Source organism: Conger conger, chromosome 19 (genome assembly GCF_963514075.1).
Source record: "Conger conger chromosome 19, fConCon1.1, whole genome shotgun sequence".
Taxonomy (NCBI): Eukaryota; Metazoa; Chordata; class Actinopteri; order Anguilliformes; family Congridae; genus Conger; species Conger conger.
Window position 1 is genome coordinate 8929858 of NC_083778.1, and position 24689 is coordinate 8954546.

The window sequence follows — 24689 nt, forward strand, 5'->3', positions numbered from 1 at the left end:
CTCTCCCTCTCTCTCATTCCCTCCCTCACGCTCACATACAAACAGAAAAAAAAAACATCGCCCTTGTTTACCTGCAGTCGCAGTCTTGGAACACCGAGCGCATTCATAAAATTCGGCGGGGGAACCGGAGCGCGGAACGAGCAGCGGAGTGATTAAAAGCACAGGGAGGGCGGCGGGGGGGGGGGGGGCAGCGCAAATCAAAAAATCGGCCAAAGCGCGTCGAAGCGGGGGGGGGGATGGCGGCGATAAGCGGGTTATTCGCGCAGGGGCAGAGAGGGCGGGGGAAGGCTCGACGCTGAGGACAGACGGGCGGGACGGGAGACGGCCGATTAAATAAGACCCCCCCCGGAACGAAGAAACGCACGCGCAGATGCCCTGCGCCGCCACCAGGTGGCGGTAGAGCGGAGGCCTGAGGGGAAGCCGCTAACCGAAGACGCGCCGCGGGAAGAAAAAAAACGCCGCTTCCACACATGTGGGCGGCGGTTATTGGTGCAACAGAAGGAAAAAGATGACATGTATATATTAATGATTATGAAAATAGCTCGGACGGAGAAACGAAGGCTTTTAAAAGACTGAGTGATTGAATGCGTCGTTACGGAGCGCGGTGCGATGGAAAGCCACGAGCCGGATGCAACGGGTGTCGTTTTCGACCGTCGAGCGCTGATGACTAGATTCAGGTGTCCGCACTGCGAACACCCGAAAAAGAAGTTCATCTAAACAAGTATTTTAGTCTTACAGTTCGACTTCAAATCTCATTTCTATAACTTATTTTTGCTAATTAAGACAAAAATATTGCCAATGAAGCGAGACAATTTGGCTCATTTCAAGATTCGCCAGCGGAGTACGAAAATTTCACTTGTCAAGTAAACAGTAATTAAAACATATATTTTCTACTTGAGCGTAAGATAAATAGGATTTTAAGTCTCGTTACAAGGCTGAAACACTTCCGACTGACTTTTTCTGCAGTGCATGGTAAGGCTGATGCAGAACGTTCTCACAATGTTGCTGCCACGTAGGGGCACTGTTATAACATTCACGAAACATTGCGGCAACATTGCGGGAGCATTTCAGCCTGGACGCTAGGCCCTAACTGGGACCTACAGCTGCAGGGCCACTCAGGGTCCTCTAGCGGCGCCTCGGCACGGATCTGCGGGAAACGCGGCTGCGTTCGGCGATCCTCTGTGTGCGTCTAGTCAGGTCTGGCACCGTTCCGCGCGCGACTGGTCACGCCTGGCGCCGTTGTGTGTGGGCCGAGCCGCGGAATGCGGTCTGCAGGCTGAGCCGGAGCGCAGATATTAGAAACCAACCAGACGGTCAGCTCCCACTCCCTCGCCATCCTCCTCCTCCTCGCAGAAAGCTCTGCTTACTAACACCAGTTTTCCGGAAACTTCCGGACATCCGCTGCCAGGGCAGTGCAGGCACTCGGCTGTGCCACCGCAGTGAATTTCCGGAAGACCAAATCGGAATGTTCCGGACCCCAACATACTCCTGTTCTTTTAATCTGCGGAGAGCAGTTTGATCTGCAAGTGTATGCAGGCTGCTGTATAAAAGCTATATTATTTTTACTTAGTAGTATTTTTACGACTACTACTACTACTATAATTATCACAATTATTATTATTCTTATTATTAGTAGCAGTAGTAGTCATAGTCGATAATAACTTGTATTATTATTGAAATGTAAAATAAACCAAGATGGCCGCTTTCGAGTTTTCGCATTATGGCCGACAGCCGCTATCCGCTAGATTCTACACGTGCGCTCTGAAGACGACACAGGCCCGCTCAACCAGCTCGAAACTCGTGAGGGAAACGGCCGTTTAATCTGTTTTAACCGCCATCTCGCGACGCCATACTGTCATCTCTCTCCTTCAACAAGGCGGATAAGCAGCCTCTCCTATTTAAATAACATAATGGACCGTGGCTATCTGACATGCGCTGGGATGCATTTTTTTTTTACAAAGGCCCCGCGCGTCGTTCGCGTTCTCGCGTTTGAGCCGGAATGGCTCCTTCGCGAGACCATCCTGCATGAGAACGAATGGGAAAAATAGGAATGAAAATTGCGAGAGAGCTGCCTATCAGAGGAGAGTGGTGCAGCCGGCCTGTAAATATTTACAGAATTAATAGACCAGCGGAGCTACGCTTCCACATCCTGCGTTCAGGGACGCAGGGAGACGGAACAGGAAGTAGTTCCCTGACAACCAATGGCAGGTGATACAGGCCGTGTCCAAAAACGGCCTTTGAACTACTGTGTCCTGAAAGTATGCACGTCTGCTAAACATACTGCTTACTTATATGCACGCAGTGAGCCCTTTATTTCGACTTTGAAAATTTTTTTTTTAGACTTATCGGTTTTCTGTTGCTACGCTACGCTCGCCCGGGAAACTGTCATTGAAATTCTACGTCTGCTTTGATGCGCGCCCGTCTCCACCGGAGACAGAAGTGGACGGGCGTCGAGGACGGAGCGTTTCCCAGCAGGCGCCGGGACGCATCGGAACGGCGCGTACGGGGAGGGCGGGGGAGTTATGCGACGTCAGGCCGGTCTGGCGATTATGCGGGTGAAAGGGAAGTCGGAGATAGCGACAGAAAGGGCTGGTGTCTGTGAGGCAGCAGCTTTACCTGTGGAGGGGTCTTCCACGGAGACAAGTGACCTGCAATGGCAAAACAAAAACATTCAGCCTGGAGAAGGGATGATTCAATGACATAAAATGGAAAAATGTTTGACAATGACAATGATGCTGGGATATGCCAAAAGAAATAATATATATACAAATATATATATATATATATATTTGAATGATGCAGGTGTTCGAATCAGGGAAAAGTCAGGACGGAGTCGTTCAAGAAGGGTTTGCGGTCTTTCTGGAGAACTTTCACTCGAGGAACTCTTTCGAGAATTTTCTAGATCTTTGTTGAAAGAACGTCCAGCTGGGGAGCTCTCCCAATAATGTTCCAGAACTTTGTTGGAGCAGGGCTTCCAGATGTGGCCCAGATGTCGCCCAACAAGACCGCGAGATCTTCAAACCATCACGCACGTCACTGGAGCCCGCCTTCCATTCCGACGCAAACCCTGAAGGGATTTCGACAGGGATCTCCATAGTCCCGCTGCAGTACGGAGTGGTCGCTGACCCTCGCGGCTAGCAGAAACTATTCGCTAAACCTCCACCAGCCAGTGAATTTTGGAGAAGGTAAGAACAGCCAGCGGGGGAAGCTGGTGGTGAATACAGGGGGTTCTCCCCGATGTCCCGGCTAAATTCCCAACCCTGGCTCTTTCGGCCTGCCGCCTAACCATCCCTTGGATTTAATTGACATAAAACATTGTTCTCTCCCCTCTCCACCTCAGCTGGTATGTGGTGAGCATTCTGGCACAAAATGGCCGCCACTGCATCGGCGGTGGTTGAAATGAGTTTCCCCCCCTCATCACTGTAAAGCGATTTGAGCGTCTTGAGAAGCGCTAAATAAATGTCATGATCTATCTGATCTATCGGTCTGTCTGTCTCTCTCCAGAATGAGAGGGGTTAAGAGTAAAGGGAGGTTAGGGGAGGAGAGCACTGAGGATGCCATTAAATCAGTGAGTCATCCGCGAGGGGAGGCTATAAAGGAAATGCACATAGGTCCGCATTAGCGTCAAAATGCGTTAAGAATAAGATGCGTTACACGCGTCTACTACCAGTAAAATAATACATCATATTCCGATATTTACAGACAGGGTAATGGCGATAACGATCACAATTTTGCGGTTTGATATAAAAACATGATATGATTTTAAGTCTCCGACAGACTTTTCTGCAGTGCATGGTAAGGCAAAAGCAGAACGTTCTCACAATGTTGCTGCCGTGTAGGGGCACTGTTATAACATTCACGAAACATTGCAGTAACATTGCGGGAACAGGGTGAAATGTTAGGAGATTTTTTGCGGACCTCTCCGTGGTGCTGGGAACGCACACCCTCCCGAGACTCTGCCCTGCGTGTAAACACAGCGGCTCTCCAAGGTGCTGAAGCAGACCGGGGGGAATCTGGGCAGCTGTCCTTGGTCCTGAACAGCAGCAGCAGCTGGTGGACCGCATTATATAACAGCGCCCTTAAACATGCACCCGTCCTGATTCATCACGAGGGCGCTGTGTGATCGCTTTTATTGACCTCTTTGAAGAGCGGGTTTTCTCGGAATGTTTTTTTTTTTCCAACGTTCTAAGTCGGGGTTCTTAGAACTCCGTTGCTTTCAGTCGCCAGCCGTGATTGTGACATCAGCATTCGGATGTTCCGTTAAGAACCCTTTATTTGTGACCTCACACCTTGAAGGGATAATGAGCGGGTCTACTGTACAGGGCCGGAGAGGGAGCCATCTGTCGGCGTGACTAACCGGGAGCCGGGAAAAGCCAGGTTCAAAAAGTAAAAAATCGTCCCCAGTACTTTGTTCCAACCACCTGGATTTGCTAAGTAGCACACTTCTTCAGCCAGAAGGTAGAGCTAATTAGCGAAATCGGTTGGCCGAGTTCACGGGAGGAAGAAATACATCGCCGAACCTTTCAGACCCTTGGACTTTCCACCTCTGCCTGGGAAGCTGAACGGGCTCGACAACCATGTTAACACTTTGTCTCCGTCGGGTCAACGGCATATTAATCACAAAACCTCAGTTTGCGGTGCAATGCCTGTACTTGCTAAAAGCCTCGAAAGACAGGAAATTAAACGGACATACATCAGCCTGCTCTCCATCAAGGTGCATCAGCACAGATCTTTGACAACATGCCACAGACTGTTGTACTTTAAGTCTAGTGTACTTCAAACATGTCATCAGCGCTGGGCAGATTGCCGAAGATTAAAGCCTTCTCTCAAAGAGGCTCGTCGACGTTCTTCCCAGGCGTGAGGACCATATAAATGTTTGCACTGCGAAGACTTGAGACCGATAGTCGTAGTTATATTAGAGTCGGATTGCGGAGTTTAACAGACGCGTAAATCCAGCGCAGCAATTTTTTCCAAACACTAATTTAACTGGGGGCAGTTGAGATCTGGTGGGCTGGCTAATAAGATAGCCCATGTGAAAATTTACTTTACTGCAATTACATCTCACCAAAGTGCCACTGTGCCATTATTCCAAGTGAATCACACAGAAATGTTTTTTAAAATTTTTTACATACAGTCGGTTTATACAAATGGGCCATTCGAATCAATTTAGGCAAAGTAACTTTGCTCGAGAGTACGGTGGCTGTGAGTCACGTGTTAACTGAATCAAAATCGAGCCCGCTGACCTCACTGCTCCGCGGCAGTTGGGGAAAAAAAAGCACACCTCCCAGCGAATCCCGGCGAATCTATTTATGAACAGCGATCTGACTCACGACTCATCGCACGCCTCGCTACGCGCTCCGGTGACGTACCCGCGGTCGTTAAACCGCGGATCCCCCGCCGCGCCTTGTGGGCGAACGCTGCTGGGGAAAACACGCGTTCTGGCATCCTCAAATTCGCGGGATGCCGGGACATCTGAATACGCCCACCGCGGGGCCCCTGAGGACTCTGTGTTCGAGCGGGCAGAGGGGCCGCGTGCCATTCCGTCCTGACTGGGGGTGGGGAACTGGGGCTCCTTTTAAAAAATGGTCAGTAGGCTGCAGGTCTAAGAGGTTAAAGCTTCTGCAATTACGATTTGATCGACATCATAGCCACTGCAGTACTGGCCTGACACAGCAACCGGGACGTTACTGTTGTTGCACACACACACACACACACACACACACACACACAAACAAACACACACATGCGCACACGCACACAAAACACACAAACACGAAGACACCCACACACACAAACAAGCAGACACACACACACACACACACACACACACACACACACAGAGATGCCACTTCTGTATTAACCCAGAAGACACATAAGATTAAACGGCCATAATTGACTGCCATTCTGCCAGAGCTGCACGTTAGGTGACAACCACCTCAGCCCAGCTGCTCATGAGAAACAGCAGGTCCTCCTCACAGAGTCTTTCTCCCGAGCCTCCGTGACCATGGCAACAGCAGCACATCACCCCACGGCACGGGCTGAAATCTCATCACGCGAAAACGCTTGGCGCGCAGCGAGGACGCTCACCCGGGGCCCGCGGAAGCTTCCGGTACAAGGCGGACAGTGGTCGCCGTGGCGATGGCTCACAGGTGACAACCGTCGCCGTGGAAACACACAGCCCGCGAGGGAGGCTTTCCAGACCCCCCCCCCGCCCCCAGTCCCTGACGCCGCTGATCTTTCCAGACGCCGTGGCGACCGGCTCCCCTCTGCTCTCTGCTGCAAGGGGGTCCACACGGCAAATTAATTTAAATCGTATTCAATTTCATTCATCTATTTGTACACAGATGACTGACACTGACATGCAGGGGTTTTTGGAACGTTTTTTTCAAAGTCGGTGTTCTAGAACTCCACTGCCTTCGGTTCCCAGCAGTGATTGTGACATCAGCATTGGAATGTTCCGGAACTCCTGCTCTATTGTGTTGTGGAAAACGCCTCCGGAACTCCCAAACTCGGAATGAAAAACTAATTTAAAACTCATATAGCACTGTGGGGGCTTGAGGCCCTGATACAAGTCCACAATAGCCCCCACAGCAGCTTTAACCAATGAAACAAGTGGGAAAGCAATTCCGCGCCCCTGCCTTAGTCATTACTAATATTAGAGAGTTCTGGAAACCTGCCGTTTTTGTTCACATTCTGTTTTTCCCGCAGTTTTCTAAAAACGGCCTCGGAACTCACACGCTCCTTCAAAAACAAACAACATCTCAGCTGAGGAATCCAATATGGCTGCCAAATGCAGTTGTTACAAAGAAATACATCATAATAAAACTTCTAAGGCATAAAAACTAATGTTCTGCATATTTTATTACAGCACTAAATATTTTCTTGGCCGTGCTGGAATATTTGACAATTTTACTGCCAAAAAAGACTGCAGACGATCGCGGCTTGCTCACGCTCCAGACGCTCAGGCGGAAAACAGCCCGGCGGATTTGTCAAGTCCGTGCCCTTTGCCCGTTGTTTGTCCCTTTTGTCTGTCTGTCTGTGCTTTCTCAACCTGCTCTGTTATCTGAACACAAAGAGTCACGACTCCAAGCTCGACTCACTCAGTTATCTGGGCACAAAGAGTCACGACTCCAAGCTCAATTCACTCAGTTATCTGGGCACAAAGAGTCACGACTCCAAGCTCAATTCACTCAGTTATCTGGGCACAAAGAGTCACGACTAAAAGCTCAACTCGCTCAGTTATCTGGACAGAAAGAGTCACGACTCAAAGCTCAACTCACTCAGTTATCTGGGCACAAAGAGTCACGACTCCAAGCTCAACTCACTCAGTTATCTGGACACAAAGAGTCACGACTCAAAGCTCGACTCACTCAGTTATCTGAACACAAAGAGTCACGACTCAAAGCTCGACTCGCTCAGTTATCTGGACATAAAGAGTCACGACTCAAAGCTCGACTCACTCAGTTATCTGAACACAAAGAGTCACGACTCCAAGCTCGACTCACTCAGTTATCTGGACACAAAGAGTCACGACTCCAACCTCGACTCACTCAGTTATCTGAACACAAAGAGTCACGACTCCAAGCTCAACTCACTCAGTTATCTGGACATAAAGAGTCACGACTCAAAGCTCGACTCACTCAGTTATCTGAACACAAAGAGTCACGACTCCAAGCTCAACTCGCTCAGTTATGCGAAGAAGGGGCGCAAGATAACGTGGCAACACCAAGCAAGACTTCATTTACAACCCAGACAAGTGAAACGTAATCGCACGGAATGACCGGGCCCTGCTATTCAATTTCACTTTCAATAAAAACAGACTTCTCTTTTATTTTGCCCTTTGAAAGCATGCGAATGTCCGTAATGAAAACATAAGACTCCGATTGGCAGTTCCTCTCCTCTTAACTAGAGGGTACGAGATTGCCAGGAGCACCAGGATGGGGCCAACCTTTGGAGCGACTGCGTTTGTAAAAATGTGGTCTGCTTACAAATGTGATCTTGCATTCTGGAGAGTACAGTGCGCGGCATGTAGGAGAGCAGTTGTCACATCCATCCCAATGTAAGCCAATGGACTGTTAGCTTAGCAATATCAGATAAAACCCTCAGTGGAATAACGGGCAATGTTATCTCAAAATATCATTATATTTCCTTCTTTAAAACAATTTAAAGCACAGTATTTTGATAGTAACTTTAAGAATATCAGTGAAAACAGATTTGCTTAGCTGGTGCGCTACATTGTATTATAGGAACATTTTCGTTTTTCTTTGTCAAAGGCACACAAGTACACTTTAACACTTTTTTTCCAACAATAATTTTTCCGACCAGTTTGCGTGTTTGTTATTTTTTCAGCTCACAAATAAAAGTCCTAATTATTCCTAATTAGCAGACGGCCGCATGGTGAGAACAAGTTGTCAGCTGAGTTCCTTCTTTGCCAGTATAATTCCCGCGACTTGTGCCGGTGAGCCCATTAGGGGTCCTCTCAGAGGACTTTTCGGCTCTTAGGTGTCCGCCAACTTCGCCTGAACACAATTCACAGGTTTGCATCTGAACACACAACAGGAAAGACGGAAAGGATATAACCACCGCGGTAAAGCAACCCGCGAACCGCCGCGTACACACACACACTCACACACTCACACACACACACACACACACCCACCCACACACACATACACACCCACTCACACATACACACCCCCCCCCCCCCCACACACACACCCACCCACACACCCACACACACACACACACACACACACACACACACACGCTTTACAGGGTTACTGTGGTCCCCGACGGAAGAGTATAATATTCACCTCGAAATCAGCACTGCTTCCAGGCAAGTAGGTAGTCACAGAGAAATCATAACATCCCACACACATTTAAATGCTCCCACTCTTACAGAAAAAAAGACATTTTGTAAAATGTGGACTAAATTTAGCTACATCTAAAATGTAAAAATACAGTCCACAGCAGAATGTTTGAGGGCAGACTGCAGTAATGTGCATGTATTGTAAAAGGTTGTCCGGGCCTTGCCAGATACGTAATTGTTTTGGATTCAAATACTTTTCTACGCTCTGCTGAGCTTGTCTGTGGTATTGGGACCTAGGAAATACTCTCAATGTGCCAGCCCCCGCATTCTGGTCCTCTCGATTGGCTCAACCGCCACCAGGCAAGATCAGCGGAGCACAGAAAAGTATTTGAATCCAAAACAATAGCGTACAGTGCACGTCCCTGCTGAAAACGCTTGGCGGTGTTCTGATGCGAGACCATTCCAGCGTTTCTGTACGCGGCTGTTGAAAAGAAGCTCAAGTATAAAAGGGAGTTCTACATGGTTTAACATGCTGCTCAACTGCGGCTCTCGTTCTTACTCAAGGGTGGAGAATATCTCTATTTTGACTGTTTGTGTGGCATTAAATTCTCTCAGGCCTTTAATTGGGTTCTGTCTGGTGTGAGTGTATGTATGCTAGTGTGTGAGTGTGTGTGTGTGTGTGTGTGCATGTGTATGGTGTGTGTGTGTGTGTGTGTGTGTGTGAGTGCGTGTGTGTGTGTGTGTGTCTGGTGTGTGAGTGTGTGTGTGTGCGTGCGTGCGTATGGTGTGTGTTTGTGTGAGAGTCTGTGTATGTGTGATGTCTATTAACAGTGTGAGGTGTGTATGAACAGTGTGAGGTGTGTATTAACAGTGTGAGGTGTGTATGAACAGTGTGAGGTGTGTATGAACAGTGTGATGTGTGTGAGGTGTGTATTAACAGTGTGAGGTGTGTGTGAACAGTGTGAGGTGTGTATTAACAGTGTGAGGTGTGTATTAACAGTGTGAGGTGTGTATTAACAGTGTGAGGTGTGTATGAACAGTGTGAGGTGTGTATGAACAGTGTGAGGTGCGCTCTAACAGGACACTGCTCTCTAACAGGACGCTGCTCTCTAACAGGACGCTGCTCTCTAACAGGATGCTGCGCTCTAACAGGACGCTGCTCTCTAACAGGATGCTGCGCTCTAACAGGACGCTGCTCTCTAACAGGACGCTCTAACAGGACGCTGCGCTCTCAGACCCCGGGGCCCTTACCGGTCCCCCCTCTCTGCAGGAGCAGCGTGGTCTCGGCCCCCACGGGGCAGTCCTTCAGCAGCTCCACCACCTGCGCGTGGCTGAGGCCCTGCGTGCTCCGCCCGTTGATCTCGGCGATGAGGTCCCCCTCGCGCAGGCCCGGGCAGCCCTGCGTCTCCAGGACCTGCTTCACCCGCTGCCCCGCGGGGCTGTCGGCGATGGTGAAGCCGAAGCCGTCGGGCCCCTTCACGATGACCAGCGCCGTCAGCTCCGCCTGCGTCGCCCCGGACGACGCCATGGAGACGCTGTCGTCGGGCGGCGGGGGCGGGCCCTCGGGGTGCAGGAGGTGCCCGGGGGCCAGGGGCGGGGCCAGGAGCTGGTCGCCGGCCTCCTGGAGGAAGCGGGCGGCCCGCGAGGCGTACTCGGCGTAGCCGTCATAGCCGGCGCGCCCGTTGGTCAGCCCGGCGGGCGGGGGCGGGGCCGGGGGCGGGTCCTCGGGGTCGTAGGGCAGGGGGTAGCCGCGGCAGAGGACCAGGGTGACGCTCTGGCCGATGGGCACCGACTGGAACAGCTTCACCACGTCGGCGTGGGTGGTGCCCAGGACGCACACCTCGTTTATGTAGACGATGACATCACCTGGAGGAGGGGGGGGATACACGGGTGTGAGTGGTGATTGACAGGCCAGAGGGGCGTGGCCTAACAGAAATAACGACAGGTGAGTGATGATTGACAGGCCAAAGGGGCATCGCCTAACTGAAATACCTACATGTGAGTGAAGATTGACAGGCCAAAGGGGCGTTTGCCTAACTGAAATACCTACAGGTGAGGCATGATTGAAAGGCTTTCAACAGCACCTCAGGAGGCAAATCAATAGCATCACACACTGTCCGAAAATAAACCATCAGCGTGCTACTGCTGTTCCTCCCACACACACAGACACAGACACACACGCTAACACACACACACACACAAATGCACAGACAATCACTGCTATCCATTTCTCCACAGCTGCGAGGGACTGAGTTAGATTGTGTTATTGTCCAATTTCACAATAATGACCGGGGAGAGTATTGAATCAGACAACAAGCAGTCTTAATCTTAGTCTTAAACTAATTTCAACCTCATTAGCCTGATAGCTACGTTTGCTGGAGAGCATTCATTCACTGGCTGGCTGGCTAGCTGGGTCGCTAACTTTATTGTCATGTACATGAGGGGAAGGTGCTAGCTTGTCCGGCGGTATATCTCTTGTGGATTAGCCACGTCGTAGACACTACGGCACCATTATTTATTATTATTTATGTCTATATTCCATTTCTTGACTTTCCCCTGTTAATGAAGAAGTCCATTCTATACATTTTCAGAACATAAACTCTAAGGTGTGAGGTCACAAACGTGTGATTAGAATGTTCTTAACTGAACGTTCTAATGCTGATGCAATTGAAAGAAATGCGAGTTCCGGAACATTGACTTAGAACTTTGAAAAAACGTTCCAAAGATCCAGCTCTTCAAAGCTGACTAACTACTAACTAACGTATTCGTGACGTCAATATTTATTAACAAGCAGCAAACCATCGGATACAACTCTGATTAGTTAAACATGAACTGTTAAATACATGAATTGATTTTTTCATTCCAATAAAAAACCTGCTCTTCAAAGGGTTAAATGCACAGAGTGCTCTTGACTGTTTTATGAAACGACTCTATAACCACTGACAGAAAGGTAGTTCTCACTCAGACAGGGTTGTTATCCCACCCAACAATGACAATCTTGGTCACGTGACAGTGCACTGACGGACAGGATGATGTGCCCACGCGATTGGCCGCCCTGACAATGATCGACTGACGAAAGACGCTAATTGACTGGATGAAAAGTTCATGATGATATTCGACATCGCAGCGTTTGTATTTGCGATCGCAGAGGCACATTTTCACGGCACTGTGGTATAATCAGATCCTCTCAATGCAAGTCAGACGCCGCACCCGCAAAACAACTTTGACAGCTGCCGCAATCGCAAAGCACATAACGCAGTCGATATGTCCGGGATCCCATTACGAACCTCTTGATTTGCTAATCATCATTTTAATTTGTTCAATATGACTCATTTACTTCTGAATCATAACGTACATTTGCGAAAGCGGTCGGAATATTTGCGGGCTCGTTTATGTTTCAATTTTTAATTTTGTTTTCAGACAGAAATATAATTTATTTGTTAAATTGTTTTTCTCATTTACTGCTTTCCAGCAATCTAACTTGCTGCTGCACAGTATGTGATAATGTGTGATGAGTTGGGAATATATACTTGCAATTAATTTAGTTTTACCCCACACAGTATTGTCTATTATAAGTTTTGACTTGTGTGGGGCACACTTTACAATAAGGCATTGGGGCATGAACTGGCATTAACGAATGTCGTTGTTAACATGAATCTTTGAGGTAAAAATGAAGCAAGCATGACATTTAAGCATGATTTGTTAATGTAACTCTTAACTAATGTTGTGTGTTAGGAACACAAATATTTATACAAACCAAAGGGTAAACAACATTCACAGTTTTTTTTTCATTCCAATAAGAATTGGCCTTCACAAATGTGCTTGCTAACATGGATTAATGATGTGCAAATACAATAGCGAGGCTGGACTTAGTTATTTTAAATTACTTGGTTAACAACTACATTAGGAAATGCCAATTTATGTAACCTTATTGTCAAGTGTTAGGCCTTGTTACCCGAAAAAAATTGTTAAAAAAACAAGAAAAAAGGAATTTGGCCACCTGGTGTCTGAGCATTGTTTCCATGGTAACTGTGTGTGTGTGTGTGTGTGTGTGTGAGAGAGAGGTTAATATATAACTGTGTGTATTTGCGTGAGAGGTTGTGTGTGTATGTGTGTGTGTGTGTGTGTGAGATTGTGTGTGTGTGTGAGAGGTTGTGTGTGTGTGTGCGCATGTGAGATTTGTGTGTGTGTGTATGCGCATGCGTGTGCGTGTATGTGTGTATGTGTGTGTGTGTGTGTGTGAGTGAGTGTGTGAGTGAGTGTGTGTGTGTATATGTATGTGTGTGTGAGTGTGTGTGTATGTGTGTGAGTGTGTGTGTGTATGTGTGTGTGTGTGAGTGTGTGTGTGTGAGTGTGTGTATGTATGTGTGTGTGAGTGTGAGTGTGTGTGTATATGTATATGTCTGTGAGTGTGTGTGTGTGTATATGTATGTGTGTGTGTGAGTGTGTGTGTGTGTATGTGTGTGTGAGTGTATGTGTGTGTGAGTGTGTGTGTGTATGTGTGTGTGAGTGTATGCGCATGTGTGTGTGTGTATGTGTGTGTGTGTGTGTGAGAGTGTGTGTGCGTGTGCCTGTGTGTGTGTATGTGTGTATGTGTGTGTGTGTGTGAGTTTGTGTGTGCATGTGTGTGAGTGTGTGTGTTTGTGTGTATGTGTGAGTGAGTGTGAGTGTGTGTGTGTTTGTGTGAGAGTGTCTGTGTATGTGTGTGGGTGTGGGTGTGTATGTATGTGTGTGTGTGTGTGTGTGTGAGAGAGAGAGAGTGTGTGTGTGAGAGAGTGTATGTGCGTGTGCCTGTGTGTGTATGTGTGTATGTGTGTGTGTGTGTGTGTGTGTGTGTGTGTGTGTGTGTGACAGAGCAGGCTCATGTTCCCCTCTCGGTGTGTGGCTCCTGTGGCTACGGGCCAGGCCAGTGTGCTATTTTTACACATGGGGCATTGAGCGCCTATTTCCATCCCTCAGCTGAACAGCCGTAACCAACCCTGCTCCTGCAGACCCACTGTCCTGGTGGATTCCACTCCAATCTGGCACACCACACTCCCTGCTCTAGCTGTTGAATGAGCTGTGCTTAGTTAGGGTTGGAGTGAACACCTACAGGACAGTAGATCTGTAGGATCAGGGTTGGTTCCCACTGCTGATTGTAGAAAAGGGCTGAAATGAACCAATTAAATATTGTGGTTGAGGGTGTAGATCAGGGATCATCAAGTCTGGCTCTCAAATCCAAATCCAGCCCTCCTTTTCCTTTCTCCCGGGTTATCGGTGCTACTGATTGGTCAGACTGTCGTCACACCTGACTCCCAAGTAAAGGATGGGTGAACACACCTGACTCCCAGGTAAAGGGAGGGTGAACACACCTGACTCCCAGGTAAAGGCAGGGTGAACACACCTGACTCCCAGGTAAAGGGAGGGTGAACACACCTGACTCCCAGATAAAGGGTGAACACACCTGACTCCCAGGTAGAGGGAGGGTGAACACACCTGACTCCCAGGTAAAGGGAGGGTGATCATACCTGACTCCCAGATAAAGGGTGAACACACCTGACTCCCAGGTAGAGGGAGGGTGAACACACCTGACTCCCAGGTAGAGGGAGGGTGGGAAACCAGCAGTTCTCAGCCCTTGAGGACTATGAGTGTCTAACTCCTGGTGTTGGGTTTAGGGCTAAGGCTACAGGACATAGATCTTCAGGCAGTGATCTCCATTTCCTGGTCCTGAAGAGCAACAGGGTCTGCTAGTTTTTTTTTCCCCCATCACACTAATATCAACAACCAATTCAAACCCAATAAACCAGGTGAGGCGAGTTAACTGTGTAATCAACTGCTCTATCAACAGGCGCAGAGTAACAATAAAAACCAGCACACCCTGCGTCCCTCCAAGACCAGGAATGAAGACCACTGGTATTAGGGAAGACAGTGAGGTCTGTAAGCATTTGAACAGTGAAACCAATTTAGAGAGCTGTACTTGAAATTAAATTCCAGTCCGCACGGCAGTTTCAGGGCATTAGCATCCAATTGTATAGGAATTACATCCCCTTTATTACTGTCACTGTCCAAATACTTCCGGACCTCACTGCACGTCCGCATTTTAAACATTTTATCCTCACAAAAGCGCGAAAACAAAGAACGCGGTAAGGAGCGGTCTTCAGTGTCGCAACAGTAACAGTTTGCACATAAACCTACAATACAAAGCCAAGCGCCATAACTGACTAAGCAGTTTGTGTCTTAAACAGCAGATGGGGCTTCAGGATATGGTGCTAGCGGTAGCACACCGGAGGCTAAGGCTCCTCTCGAACGTGAAACTTTAATCAATGACAATGGTTCACTCGGGGGGCGGCTGTTTTCCACCCGGGGGCTGCGCGGGCCTTCCTATTGGCTCTCGGGCGGAAGCGTGCCGTCTACAGGCGTCGGGCATAAGCGATGTGTCAGCGCGAACCGGCCAATCGGAACGGCCGTTGTAGGGACAGCCTCGGGACTCCGGGAGCGCGGCTGTGTATTTACAGCCCCGGGAAACGTAATTACCTCTCCGAGCGTTTGTGTCGTTGACCCCGTTACGGAGAGCGCGGGTGCTGGAAGAGCGGGGCGACGCACTACATCTCCCAGAAGCCTCGGCTGGAAACTACGGCGTCTTAAAGGGCCGGGGCGATTAATGTGCGGTCGGCACACACACACACACACACACACACACACAGACAGACACACACACACACACACACACACACACACAGACACACACACACACACACACACACACACACACAGCACAGCACAGCACAGATAAACCTTGGCCAGGGGACAGGACCCCAGGGCGAGACAGACTGCCCAGCTGGGACAGTTTTACGGCCAATATTACAGAGACGGAGCGGGGTCAAAAGTGCACCCACGCTCCGGCCAAGCTAACTGCCCCTCTGAAAGCCTCATCATGAGGTGCACGCGGAGAGGAGATTCCCATTGTCCATCTCCGCAGGTGGACCGATTGTTTGTTTGTTTATTTAAAAGGGACAGTGGACAGATAGTAACTTCAGCTTTATGGCTCAATTTCACCCGGAGAACCCTTGGGCAGGTACTTCATAATTCACGATACTGCATGCTGCAACAACTCCTCTATTGCTGTACATGCAGCGGCCAAGCAGCCGACTTTACAGGGAGGCCACGCGGCAGTGTGGAATGGTCCATTCCGGGGGTGTGTGGGGGATGTGAGAGGGCGTCATAAAGAGGCTGAACAGCAGTATGGACCAGCCCATTCTCAGTGCGCGGGGGGTGTGTGAGAGGGAGACATACAGAGGCTGAACAGCAGTATGGACCAGCCCATTCTCAGTGCGCGGGGGGGTGTGAGAGGGAAACATACAGAGGCTGAACAGCAGTATGGACCAGCCCATTCTCAGTGCGCGGGGGGGTGTGAGAGGGAAACATACAGAGGCTGAATGCCAGTATGGACCAGCCCATTCTCAGTGCGCGGGGGGGTGTGAGAGGGAGACAGAAAGAGGCTGAACAGCAGTATGGACCAGCCCATTCTCAGTGTGTGGGGGATGTGAGAGGGCGTCATAAAGAGGCTGAACAGCAGTATGGACCAGCCCATTCTCAGTGCGCGGGGGGTGTGTGAGAGGGAGACATACAGAGGCTGAACAGCAGTATGGACCAGCCCATTCTCAGTGCGCGGGGGGGTGTGAGAGGGAGACATACAGAGGCTGAACGGCAGTATGGACCAGCCCATTCTCAGTGCGCGGGGGGGTGTGAGAGGGAGACATACAGAGGCTGAACGGCAGTGTGGACCGGTCCATTCTCAGTGCGGGGGGGGGTGTTATAAAGAGGCAGAACAGCAGTATGGACCAGCCCATTCTCAGAGCGGGGGGGGTGTTATAAAGAGGCTGAACAGCAGTATGGACCAGCCCATTCTCAGAGCAGGGGGGTGTTATAAAGAGGCTGAACAGCAGTATGGACCAGCCCATTCTCAGTGCGCGGGGGTGTGTGAGAGGGAGACATACAGAGGCTGAACGGCAGTATGGACCAGCTCATTCTCAGTGTGTGGGGGATGTGAGAGGGCGTCATAAAGAGGCTGAACAGCAGTATGGACCAGCCCATTCTCAGTGCGGGGGGGTGTTATAAAGAGGCTGAACAGCAGTATGGACCGGCCCATTCTCAGAGCGCGGGGGTGTGTTATAAAGAGGCTAAACAGCAGTATGGACCAGCCCATTCTCAGAGCGCGGGGGTGTGTTATAAAGAGGCTGAACAGCAGTATGGACCAGCCCATTCTCAGAGCGCGGGGGGGTGTACCTGTGTTCATCTTGCCGTCCTGGGCGGCCGGCCCGTCTGCGATCACGCTCTTCACCTGCAGGAACTCATCCGGCTCGTCCCCGCCGATGATGGTGAAGCCGAACCCCATGGTGCTCTTCTGCAGCGCCGTGGAGAGGAAGGACCCCTTCAGCTGAGAGGCGTCCCGCGTGAACGCCGGCTTCTCTGCAAGACACGCGCCGCGGCCAAAATTCACACCGCGCGTCCAAACCCCCGTTCCCCCCAAAAAACGCCGCTTTTCCGACCCCGCCTTCACCTGGGAGTCAGCCGCAGACCCGGGCGGAATACAGAGCCGCTTTGGATTCAAATGCTTTTCTGTGCTCGTTTGATCTTTCCTGGCAGAGAGGTATTTCATAGGTTCCATTACAGTAGGCAAGCTCAGTAAAGCGTAGAAGGGTATTTGAATCGAAAACAATCATGTGTTTTGACCCAGGTCTGGCTCTACGCGTTCAAGCAAAGCTGAGGTTTCTTTACTTTGCCCGGCAGCCCGGACCGACCAATCAGGTCATGGCAGCAGGGGTCACCCGAGCTGTTTAGCGCAGAAATGGATGCAGTAATGATCGTGCCTCTCTCTCTCTCTCCACATTCACTATAAACACACAGCATTAAACGTCTGCGCTTTGACTCCCTTAAAGTCGTTTCAGCTGTGGGTTGGTGCTCGGTTAGAGGTTAAAAAATAAGGAAAGAAATAGAAGTGATTTATCTCTGTCGGTTTGGCTTGTGCAGCACGGTCCTGTCTTTATTTTTCTCCAGTATTCCCACCAGTTCTCTCTCTCTCTCCGCCCAGCTCTATCGCTCCGGAGATACCTCTCTCTCCCTGTGAGAAACACCCAACAGGGCTCCCAAAGGGATTTTAAGTGCACAGCACACAACCCACGCGCCCATCCACCCACACACACACACACACACACACACACCCATGCATACACACACACACACACACACACACATACACTCACACATACACACACACACACACACAACCCCATCCACCCACACACACACACACACACACACACACACCCATGCACACACACACAACCCCATCCACCCACACACACACATAACACAGTCCACCCACCCACCCACCCACACACACTCTCACACACACACCCATGCACACACACACAACCCTGTCCACACACACACACACACACACACACACACACACACAATAACACACTCCCACACTTGCAGTGTCCTCAATCACACCCCTACATGACCAGCTTCAAAAATCTCAGGCAAATCAGCTACTCAATTAAGGCAGCCCTGCTGACTGTAAATCTGGAGGAAGTCTGCAGACCAGCGCATACTCGTAACCACAAGCATGAGCACTCCAAACCATGGCAACGCACACAGGTCAGGGGTTAGAGGTCAGAGGTCAGGGGTTAGGGATTTCTGGTAAAAGAACTTGATGTGACCAGAGGAGAATGCCTTGGATTCACTTTAAATAGCAGGTTGCATGTTTTAAAAGTTTAAAAATGCGACCGGTATATACAGGGCGGCTGTTCGCAGTTCAGGGAAATTCACAGAGGAAGGGTGCCGGGTTCGAGTTTCCTCTCTCAAACGTTCCTCCACACACAGCGGTACGGACGCGCTTGATTACGGTTCAACCGCGTTTCGCCCAGGCCACGCGCGTGCCGTCCCGGATTGGAAACAAGCTACGGCTCTACGCGCAGGGTCGTAGCGTAGTGGTTAAGGTAAAGGACCGGGACACGCGAGGTCGGCGGTTCTAATCCCGGTGCGGCCACAATAAGATCCGCACAGCCGTCGGGCCCTTGAGCGAGGCCCTTAACCCCGCATTGCTCCAGGGGAGGATTGTCTCCTGCTGAGTCTAATCAACTGTGCGTCGCTCTGGATAAGAGCTTCTGCCAAACGCCAACAATAATGTCTAGCTTTAGCCAATCGGCCTCCTCGGAAACGAGGGCGTGAGGGCGACGTCGTTAAAGTGGCGTCACAGCGACCGTTTCCACGGGAGCCTTCACCCCCACAGCGCTTAGCGGCCCTCAATTTAGGAGGACGGATGCCAAAGCATCCCTGGCATCCCTCCCCGGTGGGTTTCTCATCAGTCGAAAGAGGGCTCAGCGTTTCAAGAGATTCCCCGCTTTGTTCCTGCGGAGAAAGCGCTGCGTTAAAGGCTGTTGGATATCTCGGTGACGCACCGGCGGCAGGAGCGGGTTCCGCTAAGCGCCAGCGCGAGGATAACAGAAATAGCCGGCGAAAAAACCCCCGTACTGCCCTACTTTCTGAGAGACCACAAAAGCAAGAAATGAATCAGAGGATTAAAGACAGCGTTGGGGAAGAAACGGCGCAGCGTATCGAAGCTGCCGGTGACAATGGGCGCCTAGTTCCTCCGCCGCACTAGGGGGCGTATGTCTGCGGGGGACATGCCACACACGGGCGGAAGAACGCTGCTTTGGGGTCAAAGCCAGAGTCACCTCTGTCGATTATTAAAGGGGAGGGGGATTTTTGAAAGCTTGCCTCTGAGTTACCTCTGCTCGGTAAGATGATGGGCGGGTTATTGGGTGAAAGGGGCGGGGTTACCTCCGTAGATTACTACAGGCGGGGCGGGGTCTAGGGTGAAGTGGGAGGGGTTACCTCTGTAGAGTGGTTAAAGTGGGCGGGCATTAGGCAAAGGGGGCAGGGCTACCCCTGTAGAGTAGTGGAAGTGACCGGGGTATATGGTAAAGGGGTGGGGTATGGGGTAAAGGGGGTGGGGTATAGGGCAAAGGGGGCGGGGTATAGGGCAAAGGGGCAGGGTATAGGTTAAAGAGGGCGGGGGTACGGTAAAGGGGGTGGGGTATAGGGTAAAGGGGGCAGGGTCTATGTTAAAGGGGGTGGGTGTAGGGTAATGGTGTGGGGTATAGGGTAAAGGGGGCGGGGTATAGGGTTAAGGGGGCAGGGGATTGGCTCGTGGTTACCTCTGTACAGCAGGCCTTGGCTCTGCTGCTGCTGGACACGCCTCTTGGCCTCCAGGACTGGGTTCTCAAACTGGGTCCTCCGGTTTATGTGACTGCAGCAGAACCACAGGAGGGAAGGAAAACAGAGAGACGTCTTTCACCAGGAAACGAAAACAGCCGCCAGACACAGCCCTCCTTCCCCTAACACCCAGCTAAGAACATCCCCCTCAAGCACATCACCTACCATAGAACACATTACACATCCCAGCCTCCTGCTCACTGACCATAGATATCTCACAAAAGACCCCACCCAACCAAAATCATCGACTCAACGGAAAACCGACATCGTAACATCAAGCTGTTTTTTTCAGTCAACATTTTAAACAAATTTGTTTATCCTGAAAGTGGTACTGGCCACGACAGGGGGATTTTTGTATCGTAATTAACGCAACGTTTACATTTCAACCAATCGACGGCGTACGCGCTTAGCGGGCAACCAATCAGAAGGGAACAAAGCGAACATATTTACATCACAGATACACCGTGGCCGACCCCCGGCTCTCGAACCTAACCCGCAACATACGGAAATCACATTATTTTCCCCTTCATTAAATCTGGGAAAGCCGATACGTCTTCCCCTCGTAGACTAATGAACACTTCAGAAAAAAGTAACCTCAGAGGGGATTTTTTTAATAGAAATTAAGTCGCGCCGGCCCTTTATTTTTAGCGAATTAGCGAAGAGAAGTCCGACGACGCTGAAGGGGGAAGATCTAGCGGCTCTGCTAAACGCGCTGTCAGTCATCGTTCTCTCTGGCTTTTCACCGGCCCGGCGACTTCCGATAATTCAGGAGCGGAGAACAATTAGGCGCTCGCTGCATCCGTTCCCGTAAAAACTCCCCCCGGTCCTCCGCGCGCCCCGCCGTCTCCGCGACGACCGCTCGTCCTCTTCGACCGGGAATTCGGGGAGCTACGTGAAACCAGGCTTCGTGGTTAAGGTACGTGACTGGGACGTGGAAGGTCGGGGGTTCGATCCACGGGGTAGCCACGATAAGATCCGCACAGCCGTTGGGCTTTTAAGGCTCTTAACCCCCATATTGCTCCAGGGGGATTGTCCCCTGCTTAGTCTAATCAACTGTAAGTCATTTTGGATAAAAGAGTCAGCTAAACAGGTAATGTAAAGAAATTTCTGCACCAAACAAACTACACCTGTATTCTATTCTGTATTCGTAACGCAGCGCTGATGAAGATGGAGTCGTAACGCACACAGTGCTGATGAAGGTGGAGTCGTAACGCACACAGCGCTGATGAAGATGGAGTCGTAACGCACACAGTGCTGATGAAGGTGGAGTCGTAACGCACACAGCGCTGATGAAGATGGAGTCGTAACGCAGCGCTGATGAAGATGGAGTCGTAACGCACACAGCGCTGTGGGGGGCTGTGACACCCCGCTCCAGAACAGGACGGGCGACACTTACTCCACGTAGTAACTGCCGTAGATGGGGTCGTCGATCTTCTCCCAGCCGTACGGGAGCTCTGGAAGAAAAGACACGGAGTTAGAGCGCATCACTCAACACGCTGAACCTGAGAGAGAGCGCATCACTCAACACGCTGAACCTGAGAGAGAGCATCACTCAACACGCTGAACCTGAGAGAGAGCGCATGACTCAACACGCTGAACCTGAGAGAGAGCGCATCACTCAACACGCTGAACCTGAGAGAGAGCATCACTCAACACGCTGAACCTGAGAGAGCGCATCACTCAACACGCTGAACCTGAGAGAGCGCATCACTCAACACGCTGAACCTGAGAGAGAGAGAGGGAGAGAGGGAGGGAGAGAGGGAGGGAGGGAGGGAGAGAGAGAGAGGGAGGGAGAGAGGGAGGGAGGGAGAGAGAGAGAGAGAGAGGGAGAGGGAGGGAGAGAGGGAGAGAGAGGGAGAGGGAGAGGGAGAGAGAGAGGGAGAGGGAGAGGGAGAGAGAGTGTGTGAGAGTGGGAGAGAGAGAGAGGGAGAGAGGGAGGGAGGGAGAGAGGGAGAGGGAGAGGGAGGGAGAGAGGGAGAGGGAGAGAGAGAGAGTGTGTGTGAGAGTGGGAGAGAGAGAGAGAGAGAGGGAGAGAGAGAGAGGGAGGGAGACAGAGAGAGAGAGAGAGGGAGACAGAGAGGGAGAGACAGAGAGAGTGTGAGAGAGAGAGGCAGAGAGAAAGAGGGAGAGAATGCGTGATATTGAGTGTGAGAAAGAGAGTGAGAAAGAGAAAGAGGGAGAGTGAGAGTGTGACAGAGAATGTGAGAGAGAGAAAGAGAAATAGAAAGAGAAAGAGAGAAAGAGAGTGAGAGAGAGAGAGAATCTCCTCCACTTTTTTCAGTTTTTTCCACAGTTTGACAGTCATGTCATTAACCGGGAGACAGACTGTCCTCCCAGTGCTCTAAAGAGTGGGTGTGCAGGTCATTTTGTGGGTGCTGTTTCTGTGATTGAGCAATGCGCTGTGGTCGTGCGTTACGCTGAGATAACACTTTTATTGCCATGGGAACTTTTGAGGCTGTTTTGCAAAAAGAGTGAAAGAGCAGATTTGAGCGCTTGGCTGCTTGGTTATAAGTCCGGAAGGGGTTCAAGGGGACTAAGACATAAGACTATCAGCACTGAGACTGCATACACTTAAGACTCAGAGCACCAAGTCTACCAGCATTGAGACTCAAAGCACTAAGACTAGAGCACTGAGACTCCACACACTAAAACTCAAAGCACTAAGACTAGAGCACTGAGACTCCATACACTAAAACTAAAAACACTAAGACTAGAGCACTGAGACTCCAAACACAAAAACTCAAAGCACTAAGACTAGAGCACTGAGACTCCAAACACAAAAACTCAAAGCACTAAGACTAGAGCACTGAGACTCCAAACACAAAAACTCAAAGCACTAAGACTAGAGCACTGAGACTCCAAACACAAAAACTCAAAGCACTAAGACTAGAGCACTGAGACTCCAAACACAAAAACTCAAAGCACTAAGACTAGAGCACTGAGACTCCACACACTAAAACTCAAAGCACTCAGACTAGAGCACTGAGACTCCACACACTAAAACTCAAAGCGCTAAGACTAGAGCACTGAGACTCCACACACTAAAACTCAAAACACTAAGACTAGAGCACTGAGACTCAAAGACGAAGACCACAAACACAGAGGACCGGCACTCGATTCCGTTCTTCATAACGCGCTTTATAAAGGAAAACAGGAAACAGAACTCCGGCACAAAGACTCCACACGGAGGCCGCAGGACTAAGACTGTAAACGCCGAGGCTTCGGCTTCCCCTTGTTTTCAGAACAAAGATCCCTCAAGCAAAAGACGCCGAGCTCTCAGGCTCACCCCGTACCCCGTAGATCGCGAAAGACGAGAGCGCGGAGATTAGCTTCAGGCAGAGCCCGGCCCGAAAGGACCGCAAAGCACAAAATCGGTTCAGCCGCACAGCGCCACACACACACTGGACACACGCACTGGACACACGCACTGGACACACGCACTGGACACACGCACTGGACACACACACTGGACACACACACTGGACACACACACTGGACACACGCACTGGACACACACACTGGACACACGCACTGGACACACACACTGGACACACACACTGGACACACGCACTGGACACACACACTGGACACACGCACTGGACACACGCACTGGACACACACACTGGACACACACACTGGACACACGCACTGGACACACACACTGTACGCGCACAGCGTCCGACAGAGCCGCGCGGCGCTGCATTATATCCAGTGTAAAATCAACTCTGATTGTTTTTAAACTCCAAAGGAATACAAATGTCCCTTATTAGGCTGAGGAGGCAGCGCTGAATTAATGGGGGGATTGATTAAACGCCAGGCTGTCCGGGGTGAGCGTGCGCGCGCTGTCACTCAGCGAGGCCCACTGCAGCGCGCCTTCTGAGGCGGAGTGTGTCTAATTCGCTCCGGCTGCCTGACAGCAATGTCAAAACCCGCTGGAGCGCGTGTCAGATACTCCACTGCAGTCCGCTTTCCCCTCAGATCGGGGGTAACAGAACTCCCGTGGCCCCTTGGATCAGGGGTAACAGAACTCCCGTGGCCCCTTGGTTCAGAGGTAACAGAACTTCAACTGCCCTTTAGATCAGGGGTAATAGAACTCCAGCGATCCCTTACATTAGGGGTAAAAAAAAAAACTCCAACTGCCCCTTAGGTCGGGGGTAACAGAACTCCGGTTGCCCCTTGGATCAGAGGTAACAGAACTTCAACTGCCCTTTAGATCAGGGGTAATAGAACTCCAGCGATGCCTTACATCAGGGGTAGCAGAACTCCAACTGCCCCTTATATCTGGGGTAACAGAACTCCAATTGCCCCTTACATCAGGGGTAATACAACTCCAACTGCCCCTTAGATCAGGGGTAACAGAACTCCAGTTGCCCCAATGCTCAGGGGCAACATAACTCTATTTCCAGAGGACAAGACCACATGCTTATTTTTAGAGAAATTATTCAATATTAATTTTCTCAAGGCCATGTATGCTCACGCACATTCGCTCTTGTATCAGATGACAATGAAGCTCATTTGCCAAGGACTGGCACACCGTCCACAACCGTCCATGATTTCATATCAAAATTAATAAGCCAACCGACCGGGCTTATTGAATTATGGAGGAGAGAAGTTGGTG

At 50.4% G+C, this 24689-nt stretch overlaps 1 protein-coding gene across 1 annotated transcript in view; it reads right to left on the minus strand.

Moving 5' to 3' along the window:
* The window catches only part of LOC133119324 (membrane-associated guanylate kinase, WW and PDZ domain-containing protein 2-like), a 196690-nt gene that overhangs the window by 35466 nt on the left and 136535 nt on the right, over nucleotides 1-24689 (minus strand). Inside the window, 6 exon segments of the mRNA XM_061229860.1 lie at nucleotides 2617-2648; nucleotides 10061-10675; nucleotides 17075-17255; nucleotides 17338-17348; nucleotides 20014-20105; nucleotides 21468-21525. Coding sequence (XP_061085844.1) covers nucleotides 2617-2648; nucleotides 10061-10675; nucleotides 17075-17255; nucleotides 17338-17348; nucleotides 20014-20105; nucleotides 21468-21525 — 989 coding nt within the window.